A 13,961-nucleotide genomic window follows, 5' to 3' on the forward strand; every position below is an offset into this window, starting at 1 on the left:
TTCTAAAGTGGGGCTGGGGAGGGAAAGGAGTTTGGCTTGGGGGTGGGGACGTGTCTGAGGCTACACTCACCCCCTCCTTGCTGCCCTTTCAGCCTTGGCATCTCTCTGACCACCTTCTTTGGGGAGCGAAGCTGGGGGTTTGTTGGGGAGGGAGTAGAAATCAAGAGGGAAAAAAATCATTTTTAAACTTAGTTTCTTGACTCTGTGGTCTTCTCCCAAGGCTGGTGTCATACCTGTTACCTTTTCCCAATTTACAGATGGGATTCAGGGGGTCCAGAGAGGTGGAGGCACTGGTACTGAGGCCACTCAGCTGGGAACCTTGGCCTCTGTCCCCAGGCCTCAGTGCCTCTCCGTTGGGTCTCGTTTAGACCAGCAGCAGATCCGGGCCCAGGTGGCTGCCAGCTTCACGACGAACTCAGAGCCAGCATGGAAACTGCTGACTGGCCCTGGCCTTCCTTAGGGCCACAGCAGGGGTCCTGGCAGAACCTGCCCCGCTGAGATGGGTTAAGTGCGGGTAGAGGAAAGGAGGAAGGAAGACCGGCCACCCTGGAGCTCCCTGGAGCCCCCTGGAGTTTCGCTCAAACCCAGGTCGTTAGACCCTGGCCCGGCCCCCCGAGAGCGAGCCGCCGGGATTGCCCCGGGCGCAGAGCCAGAGTGACCCAGGTCGCGCTCCCTTTTGCAACCGGGGTGGCGCGTGGGGAGCGCGCTTTGGCGCTAGGCGGGCGCGGACGCGGGTGTGTGGGGCCCACGCCCCCCGACACGCCCTCTGGAAACCTCCGAGGTGGGGGGCGCTTGGTAACTGAACTTGGTTGTCGAGTGCTCCGCGCCAAGTGCGCGCGACAGGTCTTATTGCCCGGTGTCGGAAATAAGCTGCCCGGGCGGGGCCGCGCTGGGCGACGGCCACTCCGCCACCCCTACCGCTCCCGCCTCTCCTCCGGGATTTTCCAGCGGGTTAATTTCCTGTCCTGCCAAATCCTTCGCGAGTCCCTCGCGCCTCCCTCCCCGGCTCTCCCCCCCTCCGTCCCGGCCGCCCCGGGCTCCCTAGTCGGTCCGCGCCGCGCTCCATCGCCCCCGCGCGCCCGGGCGCACCCCCCCCCCACCCCCGCCCCGGCCGCCCTCCGTCTCCCCGCGCCCGGCCTCTCGGACCCCGCGCGCCGCCCCGCGCCAGGGCTCGGCTCCAGAGCGCGTCCGCGTCGCCGCCGCTCGCGCGGGTCCCCGGCCATGCGCCCCCGCGCCGCCCCCCGCGCCGCCCCCCGCGCCCCCGCCGCCGCCGCCGCCGCCGCCACCGCGCTCGGGCTCTGCAGCCTCCTGCTGCTGCTCCGGCCCGGACACGCGTGCCCCGCGGGCTGCGCCTGCACCGACCCGCACACCGTGGACTGCCGCGACCGCGGGCTGCCCAGCGTGCCCGACCCCTTCCCCCTGGACGTGCGCAAGCTGCTGGTGGCGGGCAACCGCATCCAGCGCATCCCCGAGGACTTCTTCATCTTCTACGGCGACCTGGTCTACCTGGACTTCAGGAACAACTCGCTGCGCTCGCTGGAGGAGGGCACGTTCAGCGGCTCGGCCAAGCTCGCCTTCCTCGACCTCAGCTACAACAACCTGACCCAGCTGGGAGCCGGCGCCTTCCGCTCGGCTGGGAGGCTGGTCAAGCTGAGCCTGGCCAACAACCACCTGGCGGGCGTGCACGAGGCCGCCTTCGAGACCCTGGAGTCGCTGCAGGTGCTGGAGCTCAACGACAACAACCTGCGCGGCCTCAGCGTGGCCGCCCTGTCCGCGCTGCCCGCGCTGCGCACCCTGCGCCTGGACGGGAACCCCTGGCTCTGCGACTGCGACTTCGCCCACCTCTTCTCCTGGATGCAGGAGAACGAGTCCAAGCTGCCCAAAGGTGAGCCTGCCGGGCCGGGGCCGGGGCCGGGAGACGGAGGAGGGGAGCGCGCGGGAGAGGCCGCCGCAGCCCGCGAGCCTCGCGGCCGGGGCCTCGGCTTGAGCCTGGAAGGGGAGGCGCGGGTGCTCCTGGCCACCGTCCTGGAGGAGAGTTCCTCCGGTGTGACCCTCGCAGGTCCCCAGCCTGAACTTTTCCTCGGACTCTGCTAGGAAAGGGGAGTGGGGAGGGGCGCGTCCGGAATTCTCTGGACTTTCTGGGCCTCGTTGCCCGGCTTTTCGTCCCCTTTCCGCCAACAATGTTGGGGACCTGGCTTTCCAAGATCGTCTCATGGGGCCTTGGGCCCTAGTACTTGCGGGCGTGGGTTATTTCTGGGCCCCTCCTAAGTGAGCATCAGCTCAGCACCGTTCTCACCACGCTGAACACGGAGAGAGAGGCAGCCAGTCCTGAGAGCTCTCCAGCAGCACCCAGTGCCTGAGTAGGTTTCTGTTTTCTCAGCCCCTGATTTGTTCTTTCATCTAACGGGCTGAGGAATTTTCCTGGTGAGGATAACAGCAGCCAGTGATGCCTCAAAGATTTGCTGTTCCGTAGCTTTTCAGCCCAGATGTGAAATTGCTGAACAAAAATCTTGCGGGCTGGTGCACCCTGTTTGCCTGGTGCACTTTTCTGGTGATGACCTGGACATACATGCCCACCTGGCAAATAGGAACATGAGGGGGCCTGTGAAGGCCAGCAGGAAGGAAGCAAAGGCAGAGCCAAGAAGAGGGGACCCCAGCATCCAGAGGGATGAGCCCCGGGACAGGGAGCAGGTGGAATGGCCACACCTTCAGTGGATTCCAGTCTGCCGCTGGTGAGCAGGTGAGCCTGGCTCCCAGCAGTGACTGCTCAGAGCCAGACTCCACCTCCCACCTTGCCCTGGAGGGTTTGGTAGAGTAGGAACCAGAGCTGTAAGACCCATGTTATGAAAGATGACATAGATGTGGATTTATCTTTGGTATATATATATATATTTTTTTTTTCTGTTTATTGAGAATTCGAGGATGCTGCTCTTCTCTGCCCTGAATTCCCGTGCTCACTTATTCCTTCTGTGCTGTCACTAAGCACACATGCCGAGTAGCGCGGCAATCCCTCCTCCGCAGACGCGGGCCCCTGCTCTGGCGCTTTCGGCCCAGGCTGCCTCTTCCACACAAGCAGGTCCTAAAAAGATCTGACCTGCAAGGTACAGAGTCCCCTGCCTTTGAAGTGAATGCTTGCATTCTCCTGCCTGGCTTCCCAGGCCTTCCCCATCAGAAGACTGTCGTGGAGACAGGGAAGTCTGGATCCGGGCCCCGCTGTGGAACGGGGGTATGGTTCTGACGGCTCCTGCCGTGGATTTGGCTTCATGAACCCCCATTGTGGTGGTATAATTGGTTCCCACCATCATTCACATGAGGGCTCGGAGTTAGGGGGTCAGGAGCTGTGGGTTTCAGTCTCAGTTCTGCCACGGGTGACTGTGACCTTGAATAGGACACGTATCCTGTCTGGGCCTCGGCTTCCTCATCTCTAAAGGACTTTGGTTGACTTCTGAAGTCTCTAGGAAGTCCTTGGTTTAGAGTCTGAAGGCATAGGTTGGAGTCCTGGCTTAAAAACTGGGGTGACTCTGAGCAAGTCACTTAAGCTTTTTGAGCCTCCTCTTCTGTGTGAAGTCAGGACATGGGAAGGCTGGCCAGTCCATCTGACCAGTGATTGTCAGGATCAAAACCAGATAATGTGGGTAAATGAAAGGGCAGTGAGGATAGAAAATGTTGTTTTTCCTGCTGTCTGTATTATAGGAAAGAAAAGAGACACCAGATGGGGAGGTGTGGCTGGGGGTCAGGGGGTACCGGTCCAAAGCAACAGACAGGGTCCAGGCCCTGGGGGAAGGTCGGTCTCATTCAGGGGGAAGCGGACAGAGACAGTGGGAGGGCAGCCTGAGGGCTTCCGGCACCTCGGGGTGAAGTACCAAGAGCAGCTTGGCCTCACTGCCCGCTGCCCAGGTTGTGCGGCCAGAGCAGTGTCCCCAGCTCTGTGAACCGGAGGTGGGATGGGTGTGGAGGGCCTGGCCCAGGCCTTCACATGAGAGGGCTGAGTTCCGATTTATGATCCCAGGGAAGTCCCTGACCTCTCTGCCTCCTCTTCAGACCACAGAGCAGAACCCCATAGCATCTTTGCGGTGAGGCTTGAACGAGGTCAGCTCTGTCAAGGGCGCGGTGATCTTGGCGCGGAGCAGGTGATCGCTGCACGTCAGCCACCCCCTCCCCTCCTTCCACTGCGTCTGGGCCTCGCAGGGGCAGCGGGGGAACGACCAAGAGCCAGACTCTGGCGCAGAGCTGCTTGGTTCACATCCTGCCTCTGCTTCTTACTAGCTCTGTGCCCTTTTGCCTCTCAGTTTCCTCACCTGTAAAATGGGGACGATACTAGCGCCCACCTCGCAGGGCTGTTGGGAGGATTAGAAGGGTGTTAGTTATGAAGTAAGAACCGAGCCTGACACACAGTAAGTACTAGTAAGCATTCATGCTGTTATTATTATCCTGTTTTCTCCAGAAGGCTCGGAGAGGTGATGGGAGTGACTTGCCCAAGGTCACACTGAGAGTTAAAAACAGCTGGGGGTCCACTAGGACCTTTTGGCTCCCAGCCATGCTGACCACCCACTTTCTGCCAAGGGAAGCCCTGAGCTCCAGGGCTTTCTAGGCAGGCGCCCTGCCTCTCCCAGGGGAGGAGAGTCAGAGGACCGAGCTGAGGGTACCTCATCCTCATTGCTTTTCCTTCACCTCCCCTGTTCCCTCCTCCGCTGGAGAAGCAAACTGAACAGAGCAAGTGACCCTGAGTAGCTCTGACAGCACAAAAATGTGATGGTCTGCCAGTGGAGCCACCGCCGCACTGATGGGCACACTCAGTCACAGAGCAAGGAGCACCATGGGGCCACTGGTCCCCTCTGCTTTGGCTCCTTTGAGGCTGGGTTGGAGGAGGAGGTCTAGGTCTGAGGACTCGGGAGGAGCTGCCCTGCGGGTACTGGGTCTGAAGGGAGAGGGCGGCGGATGCCTGCCAGGATGCCCACCTGCCAGTTTAGCAAAAACAAGCAAGCAAACAAGCCCCAAGCAAGAAAACAAACAAAACCCTGGGAGGCCTAACTCCCTCTGAATTTCAGAAAAACAATGAATAATATTTTGTATTATAAGTATGCCCCATGCAATGTTTGGGATATACACACCCAAAATTATCTGTTGTTTTTCTGCCATTCAACAATCCTTGGCCGCCCTGTATTTTCCCCGGTGGCTCTACTTTATGGTGTACATTGTCACTTTGTGGTTTACGGGTGCCGTCTCTGTGTCTGGCAGGTTCCTTTCCCCACAGTTCACCCAATAAGAAGCAAACGAGTGAAGTGCTTTGCACGGGGTCCGATCACTAGTGGCCGAGATGGGCTCGCACGCAGGGGGGTTGGGCCCCACTCCTGGTTCTCTCTGATGGCACAGGATGGAGGGCGGGGGTGGGGAATAGCCCCATCACTGTCCTACCGTCTGACTCTCCTAGGTGACGACTGGCTGACCTCCCCGCCCCAGATGCTGCACTGGGTTTATTGGTTCTTTCTAGACACCATGGGTCCCAGGCCATGTGGGATAGCGTGTTGCCAAGGGGACAGTGACCTTCCCTCTTGACCTGGAAGCAAGAGACCTGGGGAGTCGCTCAGATGACCAGTCGGGTAGAGAGGGAGAGATGGGGAGGGTCTGGGGAGACAGCGAAGCATCAGGACCCCACCCTTCTCAGCAGGCAGGGATCTTGAAAGCCTTCCAGTCCTCCCATTGCCTCTGGTTTAGGTTGATGGCAGCCCAGCGAGGCTGGTAGGGAACGAAAACACACGGGTGGTGCTAACCCTCTGTGTGCTCATCACCTGGGGAGCTTGCTTGACATGCGGAGTCCTGGGTCCCCAGGCTTGCTGGGTGTGCGCCTGGGGGAAGAGGCCTGGGGACCTGCATTTTAATCCCACCCCTCCCCCAGCACTACCGCCACCAGGGGCTTGCAGTGCCCACTCACAAAAGCCGGAAAACCACTGCTGGGATTAAAGATTGGGAAGTTGAGGCCTGGGGGGGGAGGGGCCAGGTCCCTCCAGAGACCCCGCTGTTGGGACCCAGTGGGCAGTTGTCTGTGTGGCAGGCAACCTGGGGCTCTGGGCCGGCAGGATGTCTCGCGTGTCCCAGCCTTGCTCTCAGGCAGGAAAGGCCACTGGGTGTGAGAAGCTGTAGCCGGCAGACAAGGGGCTGTCTCTGAGCTCAGAGGGGCCTGGGGCCAGCAGGCTTCCCTGGGCACACAGGCCACACCATGCCCTGGGAGTGCATCTCAGGAGGGGCTGCGCAGGTGCTGGGGGTGGGGGCAGGACTTTTACCTTCCTTTGTAGCCACAGCCTCGTATGGCCTGCGGGTCACAGCCCGCGGTCCCAGAGGGGAGATCTGAGCTGATTGCGTACCCAGGCCCTGAACGGTAGGCAGGGGAGGCAGGGGGTGGGGGGAACACAGGCACAGGTGGTGCCTTGGTTCTGCTCACCCTGGCCCTCTGGGTGGGGACAGCCTCCCAGCCATGGTCCACTGTAGTGCCTGGAGCATCCGGGCTTAGGTGGCTAGGTCCCTGCAGGGCGGACCCTGCTGGCTGGCAGAGTCCTCCCTGGGGGTGGCGGGTGGCTCATGACGGGTCCCCTGCCAGTTCCATCACTAACCCTGCCCGCTTACCAGGCAGGACTCATGGCCTTCTAGGGGGTCCTGCCCCCATCTCCCAGCACCTCTGCTTCCGTTTCCTGATGTCAGACACTATGAGGGCCTGATTTGGTCAGAGGACTGGGGACTTCTTATCATACTGACAAAAGAAACAGTAACTCAGCCAAAGGGACACAAGCCAATGCTTGCCTGGAGTTCACACGGGTCCTTTCTCCCAGGTGACTCCAAGGTGACTCAGTTTTTTTCCTTTAAAAATGAAAGCAGTTTTATTTTGCTGATTATAAAACTGGTTCCTTGGAGGCTTGGGAAATGTGGACAAGTATTGTGACGAGAATAAACCCCCTCCCGGAATCTCACCACTGTGGAAGGTTTATTGTGTTTCGTTCTGGCTTTATCCTTACGTATACGTGTGTATTTTAAACAATCAGGTATTTTCCTGTACATCTTATTACTGACTTTTTTCCTCTTTCTGAGTGGTAAGTTTCCTGTCATTATAACTCTGAAAATTTAACTTTTTATGGCCCCATAAGAGGGCGTTTTATAGATCTGTTCATTGAACCTGTCTCCTTTTGTTAGAAATGTGAGTTGTTTTCTTTGCTGAACTGAACATCTGCATTCATGCAAGTTTGCAGACGCCTCTGGTTACTTCCTTGTGGTGGATTCTTTGAGGTGGAACCCCAGGGTGAGGGTCTGTGGTTATTTAAAACCTCTGCATACGTTTTGGCCTAATTGCACCCCAGACAGCCAGCACCCTTGGCAAATAGAAAGTCTGCGTTTCACCATACCTCTCTCAGATTGATGTATTATTTTTAAACGATTTTTCCAGTTTGACAGACAGAACAATGACATCTCCTAATTGCTTTGATTTTCACGGCTTGATTGCCAGCGGAGTGACACTTCAAGTGTGTTTACACACCTCAGAGAACCCCGTGCCTGGCAGAGGTTGACTGAGGTCTCACTTGCTCCTGCCAGTGGCCGCCCTCCTGCTGTTGGCAGGTCAGCACATGCCCTGTGTGCCACAGGCTCCTGTGTTTTCAACTTGTCTCTTAATTAGAGTCGAGTCCCCGGTGTCGTCTTTCTCCCCATCCCCAGTGTCCCGGGCAGGTGTCAGCTTTTACGGGCACCTCGGTCTGGCGTTCCCGGGAGAGTCGACTGCACACATAGCCTGAAACAACCCTGCCCTGTCTCTTCTCTCCCTGGAGGGCCCCACCCGCTCCTGCTCCTCTGTGCCAAACGCTGGATCTTTCTAGAAATGTCATCTTCATCGTGCTGCTCTGTCAATTAGCTCAAAGGGCGACCTCATGGCGGGGCCACGTGGGACAGCAGGCCTGCCTTCCTGCCCAGCTAGGACAGCCCCCGGGGAGCACAGTTGGGGATTTGCTCTGGAGATGCCAGTGTCACCGTCACCTGAAGCTGACCGGCTGCCAGCTGACTCAGATACCCAAAGGCGTATTAGGCCATTCGGCCGAGCGGCCGTCCAGCTCCTTCTGTCTCAGAATCCTGTGGTCTCCAGTGAAGCTTGGAATGAGGAGCCTGGCAGGCCTTGTGACCTTCAGGCTGGCAGTGTGACAAGGGCACAGAAGGACCTCCGCTATGTGAGTTGTCACGATGACCTGGATTGGGCGCGTTCATGGTTACAGGAGCCAAATTGTATCCTGAACACGGTCACCGTAGCATCACAGTGGAGTGTGTCACTCTGGTCCTGGGAGCGTCCTGGGCTCCTGCCCTCAGGACTTTGCCCCAGCAGCGCCAGGTCCCCGATCCTCCCCGCTACTGCTCCCATTCCCACCTCCGCTTCTTGGCCTTTCTGGTTCCTACTTAGCCTTTCAGCCTCCAGCCCTCCGGGCCCCCCTAGGCCGGGCTGGGAGCCTGGCCTGTGTCACCTCGTTGGCTGCTGTACCACCTCTGAGACCACTGCTCGACATGGCCAGTTCACAGTTCTGGCCCATTTTAAGGACTCGACATGTGTCTTTCTCTCCTGGAATCCCAGCAGTTGGTACAATAAATGGTGTGTTTGGAAACTTTCTGATGGCTTCCAGCACTAGAGTAAACCAGCTCCCTCCCATGGCCACACCCCCACCGCAGCCACACCAGCCTTCCTCTGTCCCGGGGACACGCCAAGTGCCAGAGTCCAACCAAGACCTCTGAACTTACTGCTCCCGCTCGGACGTTTCCCGCTTCCAATGGCTACATTGTCCTCAGCATCAGGCCCCCAGTCAGATGCCCCCTCCTCCGAGAGGCCTTCCATGGCCACCCCACCCAAGCAGTCCTGCCCCCACCCTACTCATCTTCGTCACATCCCCTTAGGGCGTCTATGTCATCGTACTCCTAAGTCCACATTATCTTGTTCACAAGTCCTGTCCCTCTAGAAACACAGGCTCCAGATCAGCATGCTCCCTGCTGTGTCCCCAGCACTGGGGCTGGGCCCAGCGTAGAAGGGGCTCCGTGGGGCTGTAGGCATGTGTGACTGGACGAATGCACACTCCCGAGGCCTCTGTCACCAGGGCCATCGGGGAGCTGGCCAAGATCACTGGCCTTGGCTTTTGTCCCCACCAAATACCCCCGGCCCAACTACGATCAGCCAAGGATATCTGGATCACCTTTCAGCAGAGGCCGAGGCCCGGCCTAGGGGCTCTCTGGGTTCCTTTATCATATCTGTGTGATCCTGGTCAGATCCGTCGCCTCCCTGAGCCTCGGCTCTCTGCCCTGAAGGAGGCGCAGGAGCCAGGTGTCCGGCCCCGTCTATTAGAGCAGTGCTGGCAGGACGGGGGATGGGGCCGTTCTGGGAGCCCGTTATCCTCTGCTCTGCCAGGTGCAGTGTAAGTGGCTGGTGGAGGGAGTTCAGGACACTGAGGCTGCAGATCTCCGCTTACCCCGCTGAATCGGAAACCAGCTTCATCTGGTGTTAACAAACAGAAGGGTGTCTTGTAAGGATGTGGGTGTCACCGGGAACCATAGGTCTGAACAGTCAGGCTCCAGGGATCTCTGGGGTGAGGCCTGGGAGGCTGCAGGGAGCACAGCACCTCTGTCTCTCACCCTCTGCCTCTCACGCTGTCTTTTATTCTCATCTCCATATACCGATGGGCTTTCTTCTGCTTTTTCATCCATGTGGCAAAAAACATCTGCTCCATTCAAAAGACAGCCGAGGCTGGGCGAGACTGCGCTGTCGTAGGCCCGATTTCCAGGTCCTGGGAGGAAGCTGTGTGGCTGCTTCTGGGGGCTGCCCCTCTTTTGGTCCAGGCAGCTGAAGGGATGGTTGTGGTGACATTGTACACAAGGGCTGCCAGAGCTGTGGGACAGAGCTCAGGGCTGGGGGGCGGGCAGGCCACCCACTAGGCATCGAGTTGGGGATCCAGATAAATGCCCTGATGCTCCTGGGCTCCAGGCTCCCCTCTGTCAAGTGCAGGTGATGGCATCTGCCCTTTGACCTCCAGCGATATCATACGAAGGTTCTCAAAGCGCAGCTCCCTCCGGCACTGCACGTAGAAGCTGTTCTTTTTCTCTTTATCCAATTCATAGAAATGTGGACAAACAGGCTTACAAATCCCACAGGATTTGAGCACTGCCTGTCAAATCCCAGATGTCTGCAACCCACGCAGACGGGCATTATCTGTGTTCACAGCACATCCTCCCAGCGGCTCTCAGCCTGGCCCCTCCGCTTCAGAGGCTGCCCTTCCGGGGGCCCCTGGTGCCTCATCTCCCCCCTCCTCTGGGCTGGTCATGGGGTGGATGCCAAGGGCAGGAGTCAGGACCTGGAGGGAGCTGTGGGCCACTCGGAATTAGGGGGCAGATTCTCAGACACGGACCCAAACCAGACAGCTGGGAATCGGGGTCCCCGTCCCTGCTCCGTTGTTAGCTGGCAGCTGACCTGAGTCACGTCCCCTCTCTCAGTTGCTCTAAATCAGGAGTGGCGACCCAGGCGACCCAGGCGTCCCCGGGGGCTGCAGGTGGGAGCCATCAGAGAAGGTGGGGCAGGAGGAGAACCACATGCGTGGGAGAAACAGCAGAGCATCGTGCTGGCTGGACTCCCCAGCCCTGGATGCCAAAGCTGTAGACCCCTGGGCCCCTTTGACCGCTGATTTTGGCTGGCTCTGTGCCCCCTGGAACCAGCCTCCTCCAGGTCATGGGGTGAGAGGGTCTAGAAGCCACTCGCCTTCAGCTCCCAGCAAAGGCCTTCTGGGTGGCTTCCCTTGGCAAAGGCTCTACCACCCCAGTTTGCAGACAATCATTTATGATGGTTATGTTTGAAAAAAAGCTATCATCTCTTGATGAAGAGGGAGGAGAGAGGAATCGAGGTAGTTAAATATTGCCCCCAGTGAGGCCTGCGCACCTGGCCCAGGCCTTGACGTGCGAGAGCTGAGTTCCAATGTAGACCCCGAACTGTGATCCTAAGGACGTCCCTGACCTCCGTGTGCCTCAGTTTCCCTGCCCCTAACTTCAGAACATGGAACAGAATCCCATAGCATCTTTGCGGTGAAGTTCAAACAAGGTCGGCTCATTTCTTTATATGAAGAAATTCTGCCCCCACAGCCAACACAAACACACACACACACACACACTATTAGAAAGAATAGCATTGCTTTTTCACAAGACACCAAAAAGATGATGTCTTTTTAAAAATGTAACCATCATAAATGATACTCTGCATCAGAAATGAGAATGTCACATGGTCCCATTGAGGGGCTGAGAGCTTAGAGCTGAGGGCCAGGTCGCTGGCCCTGCTGCCACCTCCTGGACTTGGGGGCAGGTCACCTAACTTTTCTGGGCTGTGGTTCCCTCCTCTGTCACCCCCAGGCTTGTAGGGAAGATCAGGCAAATACTGATGCAAAAGAGCTTTAGAGGAAGATGGGGGCATGCAGACACAGAAATGACTGTCCTGAAGGAAGAAGTCTTAAACCCACAGACCTATAGAACCAGGAGGCATGGATGCTGTGCAGGGCTAAATGGGAAGTACCAGGGATGGTCAGGAGGCAGAAAGTGAAGGGAAAGGAGGGTGAGAGCCTTTATTGTGGTTTTCGCAGGAAGGAGTGGGCGAGGCAGGTTGAGGATTGGCTAGTTTGACTAACTTCAGGAGGCTTTGGCTAAAAGGGTGACCCCTAGTTGCCTCGTAAAGGGTGATTTAGGGCAGGAAGAGTCCTGGACCACAAGAACTTGGTAAAAGGAGGCAGGTCAGGTATGGGCTGGGATTGGTGGGTTTGCATAGCAGAGGTGTGCTCACCAGCAAAGGTTTGCTGTCTCTAGGAACTGGCCAACCTTGGAAGGGACAGTCCTTCCCCAGGTGGCAAGGCCTCAGGATGCCAAAGCTAAATAAAACACAGAAGGTAAAAATCATGATGCATCCAAGGGCCACTGCAGATGTCATTGAGTAGGTTGAGGTCATTAGACTGGACCCTAATCCAATCTGATTGGTGTCCTTATATAAAAGGGGGAATCTGAACACATGGATGCACAGAGAGAGAACCCCAGATGCAGGTGAAGGCTAAGCTCAGAGTGATGAGTCTGCAAGTCAAGGAATGCTGAAGATGGCCAGCCAGTGACCAGAAGCCAGGGGAGAGGCCACAGCCTCTCTCCCACAGCCCTGGGGAGGCACCAGCCCCGCCCACACCTTCATCTCAGACCTCTAGACTCCGGAACCATGAGACAACACAGTTCTGTTGTCAGGCCCCCAGATTATGGTCCTTTGTTATGGCAGCCCTGGGGGATGACCACACGGGGTGATGACCACCAGCCGCTTTGCCAGAAGCAGGGGGATGGATTCAGCAGCCTCCAAAAGAGCGTCCCGCCCTCGGATTATCTGTGATGTCAGAAGCAGTTGCCTCACTTGGTTTGCCTGTGGGAGATAAGCCCCCACAGAACAAATCCGGCTCTTGTTTATTTGGTTCAGGGTTGTCCCCGCGTCCCGCCCCGAGATGGCTGCTCCCACTGCGCCACTGAGTGAGTGTCTGCTGTGTTCCCGGCACCGAGCTAAGCACTCTAGGGCCACCCTGCCCAGTAGAGCCACGTGGGTGATTTAAATTTTTCTAGTAGCCACATTTTAAAAAGTCAGACAAGCAGGTGAAATGAACTTGAGTATTTTATTTAATCCAGTGTATCCAAAATGTTCTTGTTTCAACTTGTTATCAACAGAAAACCCATTCATGAGTTTCATATGAAGTCTTCAAAATCCCAGTGTGTTTTACCCTTACCGCACGTCTCAGTCCAGACTGGCCACGATCAAGTTCTCAGCGTGTGGCCGGTGGCTCCTGTAGTGGACGGAGTAGTTCTATATCTATTGGTGTCTTCTAAAGTGTCAGTGCCAGCCAGGGTCACTCCTTTTTACAGGTGACAATGCCAAGGCACAGAGAGGTTAATGCAACTTGGCCAAGGTCACCAGCCAAGTGGCAGAGGGAGATAGGAGCCCGAGAGACTGGCTCCGGGTCTTTGTCACTAACCATGCACGGCTGCTCAAATGTCACATCAGAACCAGGTCCCTCAAGTGCAAGCCCAGCCACTTGGGTCCACAGCTCCTGTTTTAGACACAGAACCCAACTGAGTGAATATTGGCGACCCAGAACCTTGACTGGGGTGGGCAGGGTATAGCTCAGTGGTAGAATGTGTGCTTAGCGTGCACAGAGTCCTGGGTTCAATCCCCAGTGCTTCCATTAAAAATAATAATAATAATAAATAAACCTAATTACCTCTTCCCCCAAAAATTAAAAATAAAAAAAAATTAAAAAAAAAAAAGAATCTTGACTTGGAATCAAAAGTGACTTGAACATAGTAGACATACAGAGTAGACTAAGCACCTGTTGGAAGCAAACTCATTTTCCACTTTCCGCTCTTACAAGAGCTTTATCTGGAACAACGAGCCCTCCTTGCTTGCCAAACAGATGTCAAGTCGTGTCGTTCCTTGTTCAGAACTCTCCGGTGACTCCTGTATCATTGAGATTAGCAACCAACGTCCTTCCCAGGGCATGCAGGGCCCTGCACGATCTGATCTCCTTTCTTTCTGATCTAATTGCCTCCTACTCCCCCTTCATTCTCTCTGGTCCAGGCACCCAGACCCCTTGATCCCCAAACACACCAGGCATAGTCCAACCTCAAGGCCTTTGCACTTGCTGCTTCTTGCACCTGGAGCACCCGTGTCCTGAAGTCCACATGACTTTCCCCCTCACTCCTGTTAGCGGCTTGCTCAGATGCCGCCTTCTGGCTGAGATTTCCCTCCCAGCTCCACTGAACCCTGTGACCTGCTCCCTCCAGCTCTCCTTCCCTCCCCACTTTGCTTCTCCTTTCTCCATAACACCTGTCACTGTCTGCCACATAATATATTTTATTTGAGGTCTGTCTGTCTCCCCTCACTAAATTATAGTTACAAA

At 56.8% G+C, this 13,961-nt stretch overlaps 1 protein-coding gene across 1 annotated transcript in view; it reads left to right on the forward strand.

The window, feature by feature from the left end:
- Positions 1-1,221: 1,221 nt before the first annotated feature.
- LRRC38 (leucine rich repeat containing 38) overlaps positions 1,222-13,961 on the forward strand; it is a 31,510-nt gene continuing 18,770 nt past the window's right edge. Inside the window, exon 1 of the mRNA XM_011000869.3 lies at positions 1,222-1,885. Coding sequence (XP_010999171.3) covers positions 1,222-1,885 — 664 coding nt within the window. The remainder of the gene's footprint in view (positions 1,886-13,961) is intronic.

The sequence above is a fragment of the Camelus dromedarius genome, chromosome 14 (genome assembly GCF_036321535.1).
Source record: "Camelus dromedarius isolate mCamDro1 chromosome 14, mCamDro1.pat, whole genome shotgun sequence".
In the NCBI taxonomy this organism is placed as follows: Eukaryota; Metazoa; Chordata; class Mammalia; order Artiodactyla; family Camelidae; genus Camelus; species Camelus dromedarius.